Consider the following 21,505-nt stretch of genomic DNA (forward strand, 5'->3'; position numbering starts at 1 on the left):
CATGAGAACCTCTCGCTTTTTGCTTTAAAAGTATTGCAAACTTGTTGCGCACTGAATCCCTGTCTGCTGGTTGGTATCTATGTTGGGAGTTTCTGTTTGTGTTGGTAATTTATTTTTCTGTTACAAGTTTAGCACAGCCGTATCTGAAAATTAAGATCTCAAATTACGTGGGCTGAGGCTACAATGAACCAACGAGCTTGCACTTAAAGCAACGCAGCATTCAACTTCCCCACGTCAACTGGAGTTTATTTAATTGCGAGGCGTCTGCTTCCCATTGGGAATTCTCCGCCGCACAGCTCGGAAGCGGTGATGATGATGACCTAAGAGAGTTAGTGAGCAGGGAACCTGTCAGACCAGTGCAGCGAGCAGACCGGACCAAGGTGATGGTTAAGTTTAGCCGTTAAGTTTCCTGCTGCAGGCAACCATAAAAGTTAGACAAACCTTTAAGTATCGAAGCATTTACCGGTTGTACTTTGCAACCACAGAATCAATCGCTTAGACAGATTTTAATCGAAATATGAGACTTGAATTCAATCAAAGCAACACTGAGTGGAGGACTAGTGAAGGCAATGGGACTCTTTTCACAGGGAACAAGCCAGCGACGGCCAAGATAGCCGTGCTCAGCTTCGTTTTCGTCCTGGCAACTCTGGGCAACTGCATCTTCCTCTGCACTTTGTGGCAAAAGCGCAAGAGGAACAGTCGCACCCGCCTCTTCCTCTTCCACTTGTGCACCGCCGATCTAGTGGTTGCCTTCTTCCAGGTGCTGCCCCAGCTTTTGTGGGAGGTCACGGACCAGTTCCTGGCCCCCAACGCGGTTTGCAAAACCATCAAGTACCTGCAGATCGTCGGAATGTTTGCTTCTACCTACCTGCTGCTCGCGATGACCCTCGATCGGTATCAGGCCATTTGCAAACCCATGATCGCCATCACCAAGAGCTCTTTGCAAAGGTATTTGGTCGTCGGCATGGCCTGGGCCTTTTCACTGGTCTTCAGCCTCCCTCAGATTTTCATCTTTTCGATCCAGGAGGTGCAGCCACAGGTATTTGAGTGCTGGGCGACCTTTGTCAAACCGTGGGGCAGAAAATCATATATAACTTGGACAGCCTTGGTCATCTTTGTGATGCCAGCAGCCGTTCTGATCATATGCCAGGTCAAAATATGTAGAACGATTTACCTAACTGGGCAAAAGAACAGGCAAGAAAAGATTTCATTGACAAAAGTGAACACGATGGGGTCACGCATAGGCACTGCCATGGGGATACCCAGCACGTTGCTGAAAACACTGAAGATGACATTTTTGGTGGTGGTGGTGTATATTTTATGTTGGGCACCATTCTTCATTGTGCAGCTCTGGTCTGTTTGGGATCCAACTGGAGGACCTACTGAAGGTAAGTTATATCCCACCTTTCCTCCTAAATGAAAGAAAGGGAGTATAATTTGAAGTATGAATATGCAGGGCAAGAGATCACAATTGGACTTGCATTGATTTTGTATTATTATTCTTTCATGAGATGTGGGCATCAATTATCCTTGACGAGTGAGTGGCTTGCTAGGCCATTGAAGAGGGCAGTTAAGAGCTAACCATATTGCTGTGGGTCTGGAGTCACATGTAGGGCAGACCAGGTAAGGACAGCAGATTTCCTTCCCTAAAGGACATTAGTGACCCAGATGGATTTTTATGACAATGGATGATAGTTTCATGGCATCATCACTGAGACTAGATTTCAATTCCAGATTTTTTATTAATTAATTGAATTTTATTAATTAATAGAATTTAAATTCCACCAGCTGCCATGGTGGGATTTGAATCCGTATCCCTAAGGCCATTAGCTTGGGCCTCTGGATTACTCATTTACTGACATTACCACTCCACCACTGTCTCCCCCACAAATACCTAGTAATTAGGTCTGGCACTGGAAGCTGACTGGTATCCGTGGAATTGATTTCTTTTTAGCAAAGATGAAAATGCTTTCAACAGTAGAGATGGAGAGACTAAATCAAAAAAAATTTTACATCAGTTTGAAAATTAACACAACTTTGACCAATGGTCCACTTAAAACAAAATAAGATTTAAACCAATAAGAGTAAGGGCCTTACAATCCCAGCAGGAAGCTGCTCTCACAGAAGAGTGACTGGTAAGGTTACTACATTGTAGTCCCAATTCTACAAAGATGATGCCACAACTGAGAGGAAAGATTTATCAGAAAAGATTGAAAGAGCTGGGGCTCTTTTCTCTACAAAAGAGAAGGCTGAGAGATGATGTGATAGCAGTCTTTAAAGTTATGTAAAGCGTTTGATAGAGTAGAAGTAGATGTTTCCAATTGTGGGCACATCCAAAACTTAGGGGCCATAAATATATGATAGTCATTAATAAATCCAATTAAGAATTCAGGAGAGACAAGTGATTAGGCATGGAGTGGTTGAGGTGAATCTTTGCATGTACTTCAGTCTTGTCTTTTGCATTCACATGCTGGACTCCACGTAGATTATGGATGGAGACGCTTCCTCCCATTAGTTGTTTAATTGTCCACCACCATTCACGACTGGATGTCCACAGGATCAACATTGGGAGGGAAGAATGGGATAGGAGAAGAATAGCAAGATTAGCCCCCAGAAGGTGCCTTGACTGCACTGAGAGAGTATAAAGTCAGAAGTGGGGACGTTCACTGATGACTGCACCGTGTTCTGTTCCATTCACAACTCCTCAGAAATGAAGCAGTCATGCCCGCATGCAGCAAGACCTGGACAACATTCAGACTTGGTCTGATAAGTGGCAAGCAACATTCACACCAGACAAGTCCCAGGAAATGACTATCTCCAACATGAGAGAGTCTACCCATCTTCCCTTGACATTCAATGCAATTACCATCGTCCAATCATCCACCATCAACATTCCAAGGATCACTATTGATGCTTAACCGGACCAGCCACATAAATAATATGGCTGCAGGAGCAGATCAGAGGCTGGGTATTCTGCGACAAGTTATTTATCTCCTGACTCACCAAAGCCTTTCCGACATATGCAAGACATATGCAAGGCACAAGTCATGAGTGTGGGATGAATGCAGCTCCAACAACACTCAAGAAGCCCAACACCATCCAGGACAAAGCAACCCACTTGATCAGCACCACCTTAAACATTCACTCCCTCAACCACCAGCGCACAGCGTCAGTAGTGTGTACCATATACAAGATGCACTGCGTCAACTCACCGAGGCTTCTTCGATAGCACATTCCAAACCTGCAACCTCTACTACCTAGAAGGACAAGGGCAGCAGATGCATGGGAACACCACCCCTCCAAGTCACACAACATCCTGACTTTGCAATACATCACTGTTCCTTCACCATCATTGGATCAAAATTCTGGAACTCCCTAACAGCACTTACCTTCAGCACATGGACTGCAGCAGTTCAAGAAGACCGCTCATCACCACCTTCTCAAGAGCAGTTAGAGATGGGCAATAAGTGCTGGCCTTGCCAGTGATGCCTAGGTCCTGTAAATGAATAAAAAAGGACTCCTCCAGCAGAATGACTATCAACACCTCTCTCACAAGTTCCCTCCAGAATGTCCATTCACTTGTGAACAAGGTCCTTGCCATCCATTAACTTATTGTGGATGATTGCATCAACATCATCGTCCTGCCGGAAACTTGGCTGAGGGACCTTGACACCTTCTCTCTTAATGAAATCTCTCCGCCTGACTATACCTTCCACCACTTGCCCCACCCAAAATACCACAATGGTGGGGTAGCTCTTATCAGTAACTCAGACCTTGGCCTGTCCCCCTGGCATCTTCTCTTCATTTGACAATCTCACCTTGCTATATCCCCCTTGCCTCTCATTTAAAATATTCCTTCTCTACAGCTTTAGAAAGTATCATGCTATGTTTCTCCCTGAGATACCTTCGCAGTTTTCCTCCCTCAGCCCTGAGCGACTTTTCATCCCCGGTAATTTCAGTTTCTATCTCAACTCATCATGCTGTCTCTCCTCTGAGTTCATTGCCCTCCTATCTTCCCTTAATCTCTCCCTCCATATAAACTCCCCTACCCATATTCAAGGCTACCCTGTTGACCTTGCCATCGCACAAGGCCTCTCTACTCCCATCATGCCAATCACAGATAAGGCTAACACTGATAACTTCCTTGTATTGCTTTCCACTTACATCCCCTTTTCCCTTCCCAACCACAATTGCTTCTGTTCCTGGCCCTGGGAAAAACTCTCCCAAGTTCCATACAGTTGCATTTTCAAGTTCCCAAATGACCAACCTTTGGCCCTCCATTCACCATGACATTTCTGCAGCTACCGATCTGCTCAAGCATGCCCTCACTTCCAACTTGATGTCATTGTCCCCATTAAAACTATTACTCTCTCTCACCCTCGTTGTTCCCCCTGGGATGGCCCTCATCTCTGCTCCCTTAAGTCCAAGGAACACAGACCTGAAAGTTTATGGCGGTCAACTGGTTTAGCCATTCATCCCCTGATCTGGCTGAATGCTAGCTGGTTGTGATCTCCTCTGCCAAAACTGCTGCCTATTCCAGGATCATCCTAGAATGGAAAGATGACCCTTGGCCTCTCTTCTCCACTACAAACTGTCTTAAATCAGTCTCCCCCCTGTCTTTTCCATCCTCACCTCCAACAAGGAGTTCGAGGAACTCATGGACTTCTTTGTCACGGAGTCCATCTGATCCCTTCCTGGTGGTTCCTTTCTTCCCATAGCCCATCAAGCCAACCTCTCCCCATGCTCCTCTCTGCTCTAGCTCAGAATTCACATCTTTTTCCAGTTTCTCTTTATTCTCCCCTCATGCCATCTCCCAACTCATCTTGTCCATGCAAACCACCTGTTCCCTTGACCCTATTCTACCAAACTGCTGACCACCCAACTTCCCCTCCTGGTCTCCATGTTAGCTGATATTATTAATGGTTTTGTCTGTTTGCCTACTGTCACCCTCCCCTTCAAATCTGCAATCATCACTCCTCTTCCCTCTCTTGGCACCTCTGTCCTTGCAAACTCTTACCCCATTTACAACCTCCCATTCCTCTCTAAAGTCCTTGAACATGGCATCGCCTTTCAAATCCATGTTTGGAACCATCTAATCAGATTTCTGCTCCTAGCACAGTACTGAAGTGGCTCTTAACAGATTCACAAATTGCATCCTACGTGACTGTGACCATGGTGAACTATACCTCCTCTTTCTTCTCGACCTTTTAGTGCCCTTTGGCGCTGTTGACCACATCCTCCTCCTCCAATGCCTTCTCCATTGTTGTCAGATAGGGTGGGACTGCATTTGGTTGGTTCCATTCTTATCTATCCAGTCATAGCCAGAGTCTCACCTGCAATGGTTTCTGTTCCTGCTCCCACATCACCACCTCTGGAAGTCTCAAGGATCTATCCTTCGCTCCCCCACCTCCCAGCCCCCTCAGACTACTTGTCCAACATCCACTCCTGGATGAGTAGAACTTCCTTCAAATTAAATATTAGAAGGCTGAAGCCATTGTGACTCCCACCAAGAACTCCATGCCCTAGCTATGAAGGCCAACCACTTCCAGGCAACTGTCTGAGGCTGAATCAGACCATTTCACAACCTTGGTGTCGTACTTGACCTCGAGTTGAGCTTCCGACCACATATCTGCTCTATCACCAACACCAGCTATATCCATCTTGGTAATATTCCTCATCTCTTCTCCTGCCTCAGTTTATTTGCTGCTGAAACCCTCAACCATGCCTGTTACCTCCAGAATGGATTATTCCAATGCTCTCCTGGCTGTCCTCCCATCTTCCACCCGACATAAACTTTAGTTTACAGAAAACCCTGCTGCCCGGATTCTAACTCGCGCCAAATCTTGTTCACCTATCACCACTGTGTTCACTGATTTCACAGTGGCTTCTGCTCTGGCAATGAATTGATTTTAAAATTCTCATCTTTTCTTTCAAATCCCTCCATTTCACCTGTTCCTATCTCTAATCGCCTCCAGTCTTACGACTCTCTGAGGTCTCTGCACTCCCGATTTTCATTGGTCCACCATTAGTAGCTTGCCGTCAGTTCTAAAGCACTGAAATTTCCTCCTAAAACCTCTCTGCCTCAAGAGTGGTCACTGCTCTTTTAGGATGCTCCTTGAAAGCTATCTCTCGGACCGAACTTTTGATCATCTGACCTAATATAACTTATGTGGAATAAAAACAAGAAATGCTGGAAATACTCAGCAGGTCTGGCAGGATCTGTGGAGAGAGAAGCAGAGTTAACGTTTCAGGTCAGTGACCCTTCATCAGAACTGGCAAATATTAGAAATGTAACAGGTTTTAAGCAAGTAAAGTGGGGGTGGGGCAAGAGATAACAAAAGAGAAGGTGTTGATAGGACAAGGTCACAGAGAATAACTGACCAGAAGATCATGCAACAAAGGCAAATGGTATGTTAATGGTGTGGTGAAAGACAAAGCGTTAGTACAGAGAGGGTGTTAATTGACAGAAAATGAACAGCCCTGGCCCCAAGCACAAACATGAAAAAAAAAGTGGGTAGGCTCAGTAGAAACAAATTAAACAAACTAAAATAAAATAAACAAATAAAAAAGAAAGAAAGAAGAAACAATAACTAAAAATAAAATAAAAAGGGGGGCCCGTCATGCTCTGAAATGATTGAACTCAATGTTCAGTCCGGCGGGCTGTAGCGTGCCTAATCTGTAAATGAGGTGCTGTTCCCCAAGCTTGTGTTGATGTTCTTTGGAATACTGCAGCAGTCTCAGGACAGAGATGTGATAGACATGATAACTTATGTGGCTCATGTTAAATTGTGTTTGATAACTCTTGTGAAGTGCCTTGGGAGGTTTTACTATGTTAGAAGTGTTACAGAAATGCAAGTGATGTTGCTGTAATTCTTAGGCTCCCAATCTCCGCGAAAGCGATTTCACAGCAAGAGCTCTTTATGGCTGAATTTTTCACGTTTTCATTGTTTTACATGACTATATTACATTAACAAATATGTTCAAATTCAATTTAAATATTAGTTCCCAGTTGTATCTAAAAGTATGATTTTTTTAAAAAGACAAAACTTAATCAAATCATCAGTACACAAAATCTTGTTATATTCAAAAATATCTTTTCAAAGTAACAATGCCAGAGTTTTCAAACCAAGGAATACTTGGAGGACAAGATCACAGTAAAGTGCCAATGGTGTGAGGTGTAGCCAGATCATTTAGAGATTCTAGGACTGCAGTAGGACCGAGAAGTTTTGGATTGTCACACACTTTTTTCAATTTTGTACAAACTGCACACCAGTAAACTAATGCATGTAGCTGTCTCCCTTCAGTAGAAAGGTCATTCATTGCTTGTCATGAATTCTGGTGAGCTGGAAATAGCTGCAATGGGTCACAGTCACTCTGACTCCTTCAATCTGAGCATTCTTTACGTGGCCAATTGTGTTCCTTTTCTTTTCTCATAAGCTGTCGACCCCTCACTGGGGTTCAATTCCAAAGGCACCAATTGCCATCTGGTACCTCACCTAAGTGGCCACTAATCTTTTGTGAATCTGGATAATGAGTGTCACCAAGCTATTTGACCACAAGGGTTTGCACATGTATGCCTCCAATAAGGGGCCAATGGGTAGGGTTGGAGAACAGATATAATGGCTGATGTTCGGCACTCTAACCTTGAGGCCTGAGGCCAATGGCAGAACCCCCTTCTGCTGTGCTTGTTGAAACCAAATAAGTCAGTAAAGACTTAGATGTTTCCAGAGTTCCTGCACCATGCCCCATTTAACAGAAGCAGCAAAGATATCTTCTAGCGAAAATCTAAAAGTACTTGGATCATGCAAGTGCACAGTAAGAGTGTTATGACCAGGTGAGGAAGGGGTCTAGCACTCCCCTCTTGGCCTTTTCCTGGTTTGGCCGTAACAGGGTTTAACTTTTAAAACACCGTTTTTTTTAGCTTCCTATCAGTGAGTCCTTGCTCACTGCTCTCCAATTGTAATTGTAAAGAAATCAACCAGGCAGGTTTTCTCAGATTTAAATAAGAAAGGTGCAAGTTTATTAACTTTAAAACTCTAACTCAGTTAAAACTACTAAGAGTACATGACGCGACTGCGCTAGCATGCATACACGATAAACACACACACAAATAGAGACAGAAGAGGAGAAAGAATTAAAGGGGAAAGGTTTGAAGTAGTAGATGGAATTCAGTTACTGGTTTTAAGTTGGATGTAAATTCTTTGATTGAAGTTAAGTCTTGCAGTTCTCGCTGGGGCCCAGTGCACACTTTCAAACTTGTTTCGCTGGTACCAGAAGGCTTCAGGGTCTTTTGTCTTGAGGCTTACGTTACTTTTGTGGGTCCCTGGAAGTTTGCACGAGAGAGAGAGAGACAGAGAGAGAGACTTCTTAAAGTTCAATTGCAGTTTACCTCAAAACTTTACTGTGAGCACAATTCAATCAACTCCAGGTTGGCCAGCAGGTTAGTCATATGACTAGTTTTTGTTTGAAACAGCATCGCTTGTTAATTCTTCCAAGCTTACCAGACACACTCAGTGGCGGGTTAGAATGCTGGCTTTTACACATTTAATGACTCTCAATGTCTTTTGATCATCAGTATTGACAAAACCCATCTGGCTAATTGAATCAGGAAGCACTCCCATTGTCTCTCCATGCAGCTGTCTTTCAGAATGAAAATGTGCAGCCATGTTTTCAGCCATTCAGTCCTGTGGTCAATGTCCAGTAACAGTTCAAAATAGTGTTCCATATGACGAAATTAATATGTTTCCATTTGGCAGGTGTGGTTTCCGTCACAAGAAAAATGAATGATAGCACAGTATAGCAGCCACATTTATGCTCGTCATGCATTTATTGCCACTTTTACATTATAAGCAGAGCCACAACATGAGCAAGACATTACTGCGATACTCTTGTAAAGTCACAAACAATACTGGGATAAAGGAACTCACTTCTGCCAATCTAAACACAGGGACTTCATACCCATCTATTTGCTGTCTGTGAGGCTCCATGCAAATGTAGAATCTGCAAAATGTGTTCCAGCATAGGCGAGAAAGTATCACACAAGTACCTCCACGGTCATACTGCTTCTGGAAACTGGGTGTCATATAACCATGAAGTAACAGCATCTTATGAATGATGCTTGGGAGAAGACTTAACTAATATTCTGTGGCAAAAGCTGTAAGAAAAAAAATAGTGGCATTCACAAACATTGAATAGTTGCAGTAAAATCTGACACAGAATATTACACTAATATAATGATTTTTATTTTTGCACTTACATGCAGATTTAATTTATCTTGATGTTCCAAAAGATGGTCATGGGCAAGGTCATCAGTTTTTGGTTTTCAATGAAAAAACTGACAGTTTCACGATGCAATGCCAAAAACTCTGTTATCTGTGTAATGAAAGAATGCACCCTGATCAGTCACTAGTGGGCCCAATCACTGACACTCAAGGCAGCCAGTTATCTTTGCTCTACCATTACAAGGTCTATATTTCCAGCCCCATCTACACCTAAATGCTATTTAATGTTTGACTGTTGGATGGGACAGAAATAGTTCTTGGCTGGTGCGTTCAATTCCTGAAAGAGCCCTTGCAAAATGTGTTTCAGCATAGGATGTATAGTTAAGCACCAACAGACCTCTCAACAGCCTTGCATAAAGTTTGTGAATTGTTTCAGCTGCATATGTTGTGCAAAAAATCCTTTGAAGTGCACACTAGGTGTAATTAACCAAAACAGGTCAATATGGTAACCAGCATGAATGTACTTTCCCAACTATTATCAGACGATATGTTGTCGGCCTACATGTCAAAATTGGAACCATCACAAGAAAGCTCATCTATTGATGCTGATTAGAAAAAGATGATTTACGGTCAAGATAAATGCATCAAAAGTTTAACTGCTCACCAAATAAACAAGTCAACCAAAAAGAAAATACTGGAAAAAAGCACGTACACAGCCTGTTCTGTGAGTGATCTGTAAATTTAGGACACCAATGTAAGTACAGTTTAATCTAATTCTAAATATATAAATCAGATGTTATCAAGGGCTTGATAAATTAGATCTTTGCCAAGGTCCGATATCTTCCTTTCCTGTTGCAAATAGGTCTGGGTGCCAATTTCCACATTAACAGAATTCTTTTGAATTTTAGGCAAAACTCTGCTGCGATGTTCTGTTAATTTAACTATCTAGGACAACGTCCGCAGTAAGTTGGACCTATAACATCAGGTCTCGGGGCACATGCACAGAAATAGTCATATAGACAGTTTCTGAGACATAGGGCTGAACTTTACTGGCCCCTCGATGCTGCAGGTCGCAGCGCGGGGGTTGCTAAAATTCTACAGGGAGAGGCCCGCCTAGGCCCGCGATGTGGAGAAGGGCCCGCCGCATATTGGCAACATCTCCCCGCTGCCTGGCGATGAGCCCTTCATCAACATATGTAAATTAACATTAATCATATGTAAATAAACTTACCTGCAGGCGGTGGCCATCCCACGCCGATTTTACGGCCGCTGTTGGTGCTCCGTGAGCCTTCCGAGGCGAGACCTGCTGGGGAGGGGGGGACGAATGACATTTTCAGGGCAGGAGCGGTGGAGGAGTGCGGAAATCAATTTTTATTAAGATGTGGGGTTGGTCAAGGGGTTAGAGGCCAAATGTTAGAAGGTTGGGGGGGAAAGTTCGGGAAGGGAATAAAGTATTTTTTGACAATAAACACCATTGGGGGGAGTTGGGGAAGGGCCTCCACATCTTTATTAGTTGTTAATAAAAAATCTCGATTACTGTACCTGTAAAACTTTAAATTAGTTCTAAGGGCTTAAAGCCCTTTAAAAATGGCACCAGTGCCTGCATGATGGCACCAGATGCCGTTGCTGGGGACGCGTCATCGGGGGTGGCCGCTCCGCCCCCTCTATTTTCATGAACCTCGGCGTGTAATATCCCGGGGGCTCCCCGGCGGCCCTTCCATGTCAGAAGGCCGCCAAGTTGAAAGCGCGCCACCGCCCAGCGCGGCGCGTGATTAAAATCCAGCCCATAGAGGGAGAGTTGTACATTTGGGGGAAATGAACGAAAGCCTAGTTGAAAAGTTGATTTCATGAGATGGAGAGCAGGGGTGCAGGGAGAAGAGGGGAGAGGCAGTTGCATTTATATACCTCATTCACATTCTCAAGATATCCCAAAGTCCTTCACAGACAATGATTAATTGCATTAATTAATTAATTGCATCAATGAATTACTGTTGTTTTGTCGGTTGATGTGACATCCAATTTGAGTTCAGCAAAGTCTCACAAATCACTATGAAGTGAATGATCAAATAATCTGTCTATGGTGGGGTTGGTTAAGGGATAAATACTGACCAGGACACTGGGATGGGATTTCTTTGAGTGAACAAGCATGTGGAAGGAGAACATTTCAAAAGGTATTGGATGATTGCAAATTGCCCCTTTGTTTTCTCCTTCTGGTTTCTGGTGCACTACAATCATTCCAATATTTGCACTCAATAAAAGGATTATATTTTGGCCTTCCAATAATTGGCTGGCTTCCAATACTCCAATCTCTTCTTTCTCACAATATAGATATGAAAAGGCGATGAGTTTTTGAGTGAAAGCATCACTTTAATTAATAAGATCTGCATGTTTAAAAAATGAACTGGGAAGAGTCTCTTTTGAGTCAATGGTCTTCAAGATTCTTTATTTGGGGGAACCCTCTGCAATATTAACACACTCCAAGCTTGTTGTAGTTTCCAAAAGACTGTCAGCTGCCCCAAGGAGCATTCAAGAATACATTTTTAGTATACAACAAAAGGAAAATCAATCAGAGTAAGCCAGCAAACACAAAAGTCAGATGACAAGTACCAATCTGATTACTGTGGGAATCCCCATTGAATCTCTTCATGAACAATATAAATACAAGTCTTTCTTTCACTTCTAGGTGCTGTCCACACTCTCGGAAAAGTGATCATACCTAAACTTGCTGCTGATGTTTAGCACATTTGCACTCAAAAACTAATATTCGTCTGAATCCAGCCTTCATGAGTTAAATGCAATTTATTCCTAAAATATCCTTGCTCATCCTGCATTGTACATGAGTAGGTGTCTCCTACACCAGTTTAGTTATTTATTGCCTTGGGTTAATTTCACATTGTAAATGTAATTGAGGTTGGGAGCAAGGTTATTTCCAAAAGTAGTAGCTGTTAATTAGAATTGCAACAAAACACAGGAAAGAAACCTTCCTGAGATAAAAGGTAAGACGAAATGGAATCCGTCTTTACTGCTCATCTTCAGTTTCCTACAGTTCATACCAAAGAACTGGTGTTATATCCAGGCCCAATGCTGCTCATGACTCCAGAGCAGTTTCAGGAAACATGGAACAACTGCATAGGGACAAAATTTGTGGGTACATGGTTACTACAAAGTAATGTTCATGACTTATTCATTCTGCTTGGGGAAGGTGCATGCATGCCAACAATGGAAAAATTGGCCAGCATGGGTGGGCTGAGAATGTAATCAACATGGCAGATCTAACACAAGTGTCGCTAATACCACTCCTTGGGCACTCAGTGAAACTACCTCTCAAGGAAGGTTTCTGTGTCAATTCATAACTACTCAGGGGTTATGTGCATCCAAATCTATTTTAAATTAATGCAAAACTTGGGGTCAAGTCAGTAAACTGTCTGCAGGCTGTATTACGGCAAAGGACAGATGACAATAGGTTACATTTGCTTTACACTATTACCCTAATAACATTTCAGAGTGTGAGCCAGACAGACTGCACAGCGGAAAATTGAGGAGGGTTGGCTGAAAGCTTAGGAAGGTGATGCCGCATCATTTGGGCTTCTCATTGCCGACAGTGTATTGAAGTTCACAGCAAACCCACATTTTAAAAATCCCACTATATAGTTTTAAATTTTAATTTTAATTCTTTTGAATGTTAGTGGCGAGACTAAAATTGAAAATGGCCTTTCAGAAGTCTTTCAATATAGTGTGCCTACTACAACAACAACTTACATTTATGTAACACCTTTAAGCCCCCAAGAGGAAATAAAAATGAACCTGAGACAAAGGAGGGCTAACAAAAAGCTTGGTCCAAGAAGTAGGATACAAGGAGGAGGGGAACATGGATAGGCAGGATGATTTAGGGAGAGAATTCCAGAGTGTGGGGATTAGTTAGCTAAAGGCATAGCCACCAATGGAGGTGAGATGGACAAGAGCCTGAAATCAGAAGAACAGAGAGTACAAGGGTGGGAGTGGTTTATATTGCTGCAGAAGGTTATAGATATAGAAAGAGTCAAGGGCATGGAGGGATTTAAACCAAGAAGAAAGTAGCAGGCACTAGTGTAACTTGGATCTCCTGGCTCCACATTGCAACATACAGGTATAATGGGCAAGGATAGAAACCAGAATGAGAGATTGCTTTAACACTCAACAAAAAGCATTTGTGCAATGTTATTTTCCTAGCCCATGCTAAACCTCCTATGTGCACTGCTGCCCAAGTCTGGGTTGCTTCCAATGCCTTACTAACATTCTCCAGCTCTTGCTGTTGTCTTTGGCTAATTATTTCAGAGCTTTGTCCTGAGAGATTTGCAAGGCCGATACTTAGAGAATTCTGTTTTCATGTGATTTTGCTCCAAGTTGTATAACGGAAGAAAGCACTCAGCCTCTCCCCAACCCCAAAATACTGTAATCAAAAAGTCATTAAGAGGAGAACTAAAAATCACTAACAACACCACAGAAATGTGGGAAGCGTTGAAAATAACCGGCTGCTCAGAGTTGTAATCATTAAAAAAAGAAAGACTTGCATTTATATCGCACTTATCATGACCATTGGACATCTCAAAGCACTTTACAGCCAATGAAGTACTTTTGAAGTGTCGTCACTGTTGTAATGTCAGAAATGCAGCACCCGGTTTGCATACAGCAACTTCCAACAAACAGCAATATGATAATGACCAAGTAATTTGTTTTTGTGATGTTGATTGAAGGACAAATATTAGCCAGGACACCTGGGATAACTCTCCTGCTTTTCTTCGAAATAGTGCCATGGGGCCTTTCATATCCACCCAAGCAGGCAGATGAGGCCTCTGTTTAACATCTGATCCAAAAGGCAGCACATCCAACAGTGCAGCACTGCCTTAGTACTGCACTGGAGTATCAGCCTTTATTTATGTGCTCAAGGCCTGGAAGGGAACTTGAACCTAGAACCTTGCGATTCAGCAGAGGCAAGTGTGGTACCCACTCAGCCACAGCTGACATGCAATTGTTACCATGATACATCGGGCTTCCTTTTTTTAGGAGTCAGCCAGTGATGAGATATTTTCTCTGATTGTATTGATCACAGATAAAATCAAGACAATCTATCAAATTCAAATCCCAAACCACAGCAAAGACAGGACAACTGATAGGAAAATTAAATATATGACAGGCTTTAAATAGCTATTTAGCTATTAGAATCTAAGCAAGTCAGTACGTAGTCCAGGCTGATGATATATGACAAACTGGAGACCTCCACCTCAACTAAACAATTAAATTGACAATGTGGCTATGATTCAGACTTTGCCTGAAATTGTGCTGAGGCCATTGTTCATTGCTTTTAGAGGATTGATTTACAGGGAATTCAGTGCAATACTCAGCAGCAATAAATATATTTCCACTTTGCAATTTTCTCCTTACCTGAAGTTGAGTGGTACTTCTTGTTCATCTGTAACACAGTGCAGCTGCTACTCCTCTCATCTCTGGGCTCGAATGTCATGGTTGTGAACACCACAGTTAATCTTATCTAACAATTCAGGACTGAGATTTTAAACGCTTCCACCAATTTCATAGATTTATTTAACCTGAACTGAAAGAGGTTTCTCTTTTTCTTGGAAAGATCAATGAAATGACAACCAGTGGCACACTCTTTTGAGATATTTGCAATAAAATGTGTAACTTCAGCTTCACTTACTCCTGATGTGTGTCCCAGCTCTCTACTTCACACAGAGTGTTTTCAATTGCCTTGATATCGAGACAGATGTGTAGCAGGCCCAAGGAATGAGGAGGACACTTCAGTTTATTTCAGCTATTACTTTTATCACTTGATCCTCCTGGTCTTTGGAAGGTAGTACTGAGGGAGCGCTGCACTGTTGGAGGTGCTGTCTTTTGGATGAGACATTAACCCAAGGTGCCGTCTGCCCTCAGGTGAATGTAAAAGACCCTATGGCACTAGAACCATAGATAATTACGGCACAGAAGGAGGCCATTCAGCCCATGGTGTCTGTGCCGGCGCAGATGATTTGAAGAAGAGCAGGTGAATTCTGCCCAGTGTCCTGGCCAACATTTTTTTTTATTCATTCATGGGATGTGGGAGTCGCTGGCCAGGCCAGCATTTATTGCCCATCCCTAATTGCCCTTGAGAAGGTGGTGGTGAGCTGCCTTCTTGAACTGCTGCAGTCCATGGGAGGTAGGTCTACCCACAGTGCTGTTAGGAAGGGAGTTCCAGGATTTTGACCCGGTGACATCGTTCCAAGTCAGGATGGTGTGTAGCTTGGAGGGGAACTTGCAGGTGGTGATGTTCCCATGCATTTGCTGCCCTTGTCCTTCTAGTTGGAAGAGGTCATGGGTTTGGAAGGTGCTGTCTAAGGAGCCTTCGTGCATTGCTGCAGTGCATCTTGTAGATGGTACACACTGCTGCCACTGTGGGTTGGTGATGGAGGGAGTGAATGTTTGTGGATGGGGTGCCAATCAAGTGGGCTGCTTTGTCCTGGATGGCGTCGAGCTTCTTGAATGTTGTTGGAGCTGCATCCATCCAGGCAAGTGGAGAGTATTCCATCACATTCCTGACTTGTACCTTGTAGATGGTGGACAGGCTTTGGGGAGTCAGGAGGTGAGTTACTCGCCGCAGGATTCCTAGCCTCTGACCTGCTCTTGTAGCCACGGTATTTATATGGCTACTCCAGTTCAGTTTTTGGTCAATGGTAGCCCCTAGGATGTTGATAGTGGGGAATTTAACGATGGTAATGCCATTGAATGTCAAGGGGAGATGGTTTGGATTCTCTCTTGTTGGAGATGGTCATTGCCTGGCACTTGTGTGGCGTGAATGTTACTTGCCACTTATCAGCCCAAGCCTGGATATTGTCCAGGTCTTGCTGCAATTCCACACAGACTGCTTCAGTATCTGAGAAGTTGCAAATGGTGCTGAACATTGTGAAAACATCAGCGAACATCCCCACTTCTGACCTTATGATTGAAGGAAGGTCATTGATGAAGCAGCTGAAGATGGTTGGGTCTAGGACACTACCCTGAGGTACTCCTGCAGTGATGTCCTGGCGCTCAGATGATTGACCTCCAACAACCACAACCATCTTCCTTTGCGCTAGGTATGACTCCAGCCAGCGAAGGGTTTCCCCCCTGATTCCCATTGACCTCAGTTTTGCTAGGGCTCCTTGATGCCATACTTGGTCAAATGCTGCCTTGATGTCAAGGGCAGTCACTCTCACCTCACCTCTTGAGTTCAACTCTTTTGTCCATGTTTGAACCAAGGCTGTAATGAGGTCAGGAGCTGAGTGGCCCTGGCAGAACCCAAACTGAGCGTCACTGAGCAGGTTATTGTTAAGCAAGTGCCACTTGATGGCACTGTCTCTCAACCAACATGTCTGCAACATTTTCTGGTCATGAACTCTTTGCTGCTTGTGGGACCTTGCTGTGTGCAAATTAAAAGCTGGGTTTCCCTGTATTACAACAGTGATCATCTTCCAAAAGTACTTCATTGGCTGTAAAGTGTTTGGGAGCGCCCTGAGTTCATGAAAGGCATGATATGAATCCAAGTTCTTTCTAGAAGATTAACATTTCACTGGACCTTATTTTAGCTTTTACTGTTTAATAATTGTTTGACAGTGAAAGAACAGATAGTAACAGAACTTCATTTTTTACACAGTTGTTAACCTTAGCTAGCTTTTCCTGTGGTAGAAAATAATAAATAGTTTGTACTACTACTTATTACAATGATACAAGTAATGTTCTCATATAGTGGTGTTATATTTTTGGAATTTTACCCTGGGCACTCTACTTGGGTTCAAAGTCAATAATTTCCCTGTAAATGGACCTCACAAACTCCAGCGAGCCAATGTGTGTTTTTATCTACCCACCATCTCTGTAAATATAGCAAGATCCTCATTTTGAACAGAGAATCCTTGTCACTGCCCTTCATTTATATCATGTCACCAAGTGACCTTCTTGTTTTAGTAGATGGATGAATTGACATTCTATCCAATTGAAACACAGGCTATAAACCAAGAAACAAATGCATTTAACTTATAATAAGTAGATATACAAATAGAACATGTAAGAATTTACAACCTATAACAATCTCCTTAAAATGTCGAAAGAACAAAGAGCTGTGCTTTCAATATCAAAATGTTATTTGAAACATGGTCACCCATACCTTACATGGCAAAGCACTATCACAGAGTGAGATCCAGTCGTCTCTCTCTGCTGATTTTAAACTCTCTGAATAGACTAGCTCAAGGAGCCAAATATGAACTCTCACTTTGAAGCTCCTAAAGAACTGTCAAAGAGACAGTAAAGAATAAAAGCAAAATACTGCAGATGCTGGAAATCTGAAATAAAAACAGAAAATGCTGGAAATACTCTGTAGGTCAGGCAGCATCTGTGGAGAGAAGTAGAGTTAACATTTCAGGTCTGTGATCTTTCATCAGAACTGGCAAAGGTTAGAAAAGAGTTAAGTTTTAAGCAAGTGAAGGTGGGGGGAGAGGTTTGGTGGGGAAGAGAACGAAAGGAAATGTGTCTGATAGGGCAGAGGGCAGGAGAGATTAAATAACAAAGATGTCATGGGACAAAGGCAAAGGGCGTGTTAAGACTCCAAGCTTCTGGTTACTTGCCATTTCAACACACCCCACTGCTTTCATGCCCACATTTCTGTCCTTGGCCTACTGTCGTGTTCCAGTTCATTGGAAGCTCGAGGAGCAGCACCTCATCTTTCGATTAGGCACCCTACAGCCTTGCGGACTCAACATTGAGTTCAACAATTTCAGAGCATGACTGGCCTTTTTAAAATATTTTTCTTTTTTTATTTATTTTATTTTTTAACCATGTGCCTGTTTTTCATGTTTGTGCTTTTGGACAGAGCTGCTCATTATTCTGCCATTAACACTCTCTCTGGACTAATGCTTTGCCTTTGTCCCATGATATCTTTGTTATTTAATTTCTCCTGCCCTCTGCACTATCACACACCTCCCTTTTGTTCTCTTCCCGACCAAACCACTCCCCCCACCCCCCTCCGCCCCGCTCACCAACACCTTCACTTGTTTAAAACCTAATTCTTTTCTTAACTTTGCCAGTTCTGATGAAAGGTCACTGACCTGAAACGTTAACTCTGCTTCCCTCTCCACAGATGCTGCCAGATCTGCTGAGTATTTCCAGCACTTTCTGTTTTTCTTATGGACAATAAAGAATCATTGGTCCTGCCCCTCTTACAGGTCCAAATCAGGTCTTCACCTAGACAGAGCTGTCAATCATTGGTTCAGGATGTCAGTTCCCCAAGATATTTGTCTCAACTATTTTATAATTACTGCAAAATGAAAATCTTTGGCTAGCCACCCATCAAGGATGCTATTCAACAACTTAATTGCAATGACATGGCAACAGATATTCAACAGATATTAGCATATTAAAGGCCCTTTTGTTCAACAGGCACCAGGCCTCAGACACATTAGCAAATTTGCCCTGGCAGACAGTGATGTATATTCCTGTGGGTTGCGGAAATTGCTTTAAGAAACTAATATCAACCCTGTGCATGTGTTGAGACCATGATAAAGAAGATGATGCAACACTAATAAAAAATGCTTCACCTTTGCCTTAAGAAGTTCTTTTCCCTTCCTCAGTCCACAGAGACTATCTTGCCTAATTAGCTCTCTTTGAAGGCTGCAGATAGACTCACTGATTATAAGAAGACAGGTTGATCAATGCATTCATGAAAATGACCACAAACAAGCACATTTAACTAACTGTCTGCTTGATTCAAAAAGCAAGTTGACGTACTCATCGAATCAAATCCCACTAGAATATATTTCAATTACAATTATATCAAATTGAACTCAGATATCATTACAAATGAATGAACCAATACTCAGCTAAATATCGGACAAAGATGCTTCATTTCAGCCACATATTTCTTCTGAAGACATGTAGGCATGCCGTATCCTATTCATTCACCTTACGTCTGTCAATTTCTTGAGTTCTGTGTTCTTTCACAGCTTATGTTTTCACTAAGTTTAGCTTAGAGAAGACTAAACTTGAGAGTTTGATTTCTTTCTCCAACACTGTCACCTGACAGTATATTTAAAACTCTAGTTGTGACACTGCAGCAACTTGCCAAGACTTCTTAGGCAGCACCTCTCAAACCACAACCTCCACCACCTAGAAGGACAGAGGCAGCTGGAGCATGGGAGCACCATCAACTGTAACGTAACCTCCAAGTCACACACCATCCAGACTTGTGCATATATCATCATTCCTTCATGGTCACTGGATCAATTTCCTGCAACTCTAAGACTCTCCGTAACAGCACTGTGGGACCACCTTCACCAAACAGACTGTAGCAGTTCAAGAAGGTGACTAACCACTACCTTGTCAGGGCAACTAGAGATGAGCAATAAATACTAACCTTGCCAGAGATGTCCACAACCAAGAGCTAATCATTTTAAAATAGTATGTGCACAAGGTTGTAACACCATGTAAAGTCCAACTTAAAATAACTAAATATGCAACCAGCAGTAGTTGATACATTCCCTCTCCAGTTTCCAAACTCAAATGAATTCCTAAGAGCAAGTAAACAATTTACCCGAACCCGCCTTTCTCCTACAACTATGCCAAGGAATCTTAGCATCAAGTATACTGCTCCCATAAATGCTACGTAATCCCAATGTAATAACTTACAACATAGGTGAACATGAAATCTTGGAAGTACAATTCAAAAGTAATTAGTTCAGAGCAAGATCAAAACAGAACCTATTTTTATATGTGCACTTATCTATCTATTGTTTTATACCTGAATTGTTGTTATAGTGCAATGCATTTATACTGCAACATCTCTTTGTTTCAAGGATCATCATTCACCATCATAATGCTCCTTGCAAGCCTCAACAGCTGCACAAACCCATGGATCTACATGGCCTTCTATCGCTAGGTTTGGTGAGACTGTACTGCATCCCATTCTGAAAACCTATTTCCACAGGAAAGACCAGAGACATTGGCTCGGATTGTGTGGTCAGCAGTGATTGAATGATGCTGCCGTTCAGTACACGTATAGGTGGACGGATTAGCAAGTTTGCAGACGACACTAAGATTGGTGGAGTAGCAGATAGTGAAGGGGACTGTCAGAGAATACAGCAGAATATAGATAGATTAGAGAGTTGGGCAGAGAAATGGCAGATGGAGTTCAATCAGGGCAAATGCGAGGTGATGCATTTTGGAAGATCCAATTCAAGAGTGAACTATACAGTAAATGGAAAAGTCCTGGGGAAAATTGATGTCCAGAGAGATTTGGGTGTTCAGGTCCACTGTTCCCTGAAGGTGGCAACGCAGGTAAATAGAGTGGTCAAGAAGGCATACGGCATGCTTTCCTTCATCGGACGGGGCATTGAGTGCAAGAGTTGGCAGGTCATGTTACAGTTGTATAGGACTTTGGTTCGGCCACATTTGGAATACTGCGTACAGTTCTGGTCGCCACATTATCAAAAGGATGTGGATGCTTTGGAGAGGGTGCAGAGGAGTTTCACCAGGATGTTGCCTGGTATGGAGGGCGCTAGCTATGAAGAGAGGTTGAGTAGATTAGGATTATTTTCATTAGAAAGACGGAGGTTGAGGGGGGACCTGATAGAGGTGTACAAAATCATGAGAGGTATAGACAGGGTGGACAGCAAGAGGCTTTTTCCCAGAGTAGGGGTTTCAATTACTAGAGGACACGAGTTCAAAGTGAAAGGGGAAATGTTTAGGGGGGATATGCGTGGAAAGTTCTTTACGCAGAGGGTGGTGGGCACCTGGAACGCATTGCCAGCGGAGGTGGTAGATGCGGGCACGATGGAGTCTTTTAAGATGTATCTAGACAGATACATGAATGGGCAGGAAGAAAAGAGATACAGAACCTTAGAAAATAGGCGACATGTTTAGAGAGAGGATCTGGATCGGCGCAGGCTTGGAGGGCCGAAGGGCCTGTTCCTGTGCTGTAATTATCTTTGTTCTTTGTTCTTTGTACAATCGCCCACAAACTGTCTGTCAGCTTTTGCACTGGAATTTGTGGTAGTTAGAGAGCTGAACCAGTGTGGCACCCTCTTCTGGGGATCTGGGACCCTGGTGAACAAGGCAAGCAATTGTATGTCTTCTTAATCATCAGATTGAAGAATCTTTACTGAGACACGCGGCCTGTAAAATTCAGCTCTGTAGCGCCACTGGTGTCAGTGCTGTGGGGAGTCTGGAGTCCCAAAATGGTGTCCAATATACTTCTGGCTACTTACGGTGTGGCCCATGTGATGTGCCAT

At 43.0% G+C, this 21,505-nt stretch overlaps 1 protein-coding gene across 1 annotated transcript; it reads left to right on the forward strand.

The window, feature by feature from the left end:
- Window positions 1-517: 517 nt before the first annotated feature.
- Window positions 518-20,154, forward strand: avpr2l (arginine vasopressin receptor 2, like). The gene is made up of 2 exons (XM_068050066.1): window positions 518-1,388; window positions 20,072-20,154. The coding sequence occupies exons 1-2, from the start codon at window positions 518-520 to the stop codon at window positions 20,152-20,154; spliced, it is 954 nt and encodes a 317-aa protein (XP_067906167.1).
- Window positions 20,155-21,505: the final 1,351 nt, after the last annotated feature.

Source organism: Heterodontus francisci, chromosome 18, assembly GCF_036365525.1.
Source record: "Heterodontus francisci isolate sHetFra1 chromosome 18, sHetFra1.hap1, whole genome shotgun sequence".
Taxonomy (NCBI): Eukaryota; Metazoa; Chordata; class Chondrichthyes; order Heterodontiformes; family Heterodontidae; genus Heterodontus; species Heterodontus francisci.

Excerpts from the sequence above, each read along its gene's own strand:
- avpr2l (XM_068050066.1), top strand. The coding sequence starts at position 518 with ATGAGACTTGAATTCAATCAAAGCAACACTGAGTGGAGGACTAGTGAA. Across the intron at positions 1,389-20,071 it reads AACTGGAGGACCTACTGAAG|GATCATCATTCACCATCATA; the intron begins GTAAGTTATATC and ends CTTTGTTTCAAG.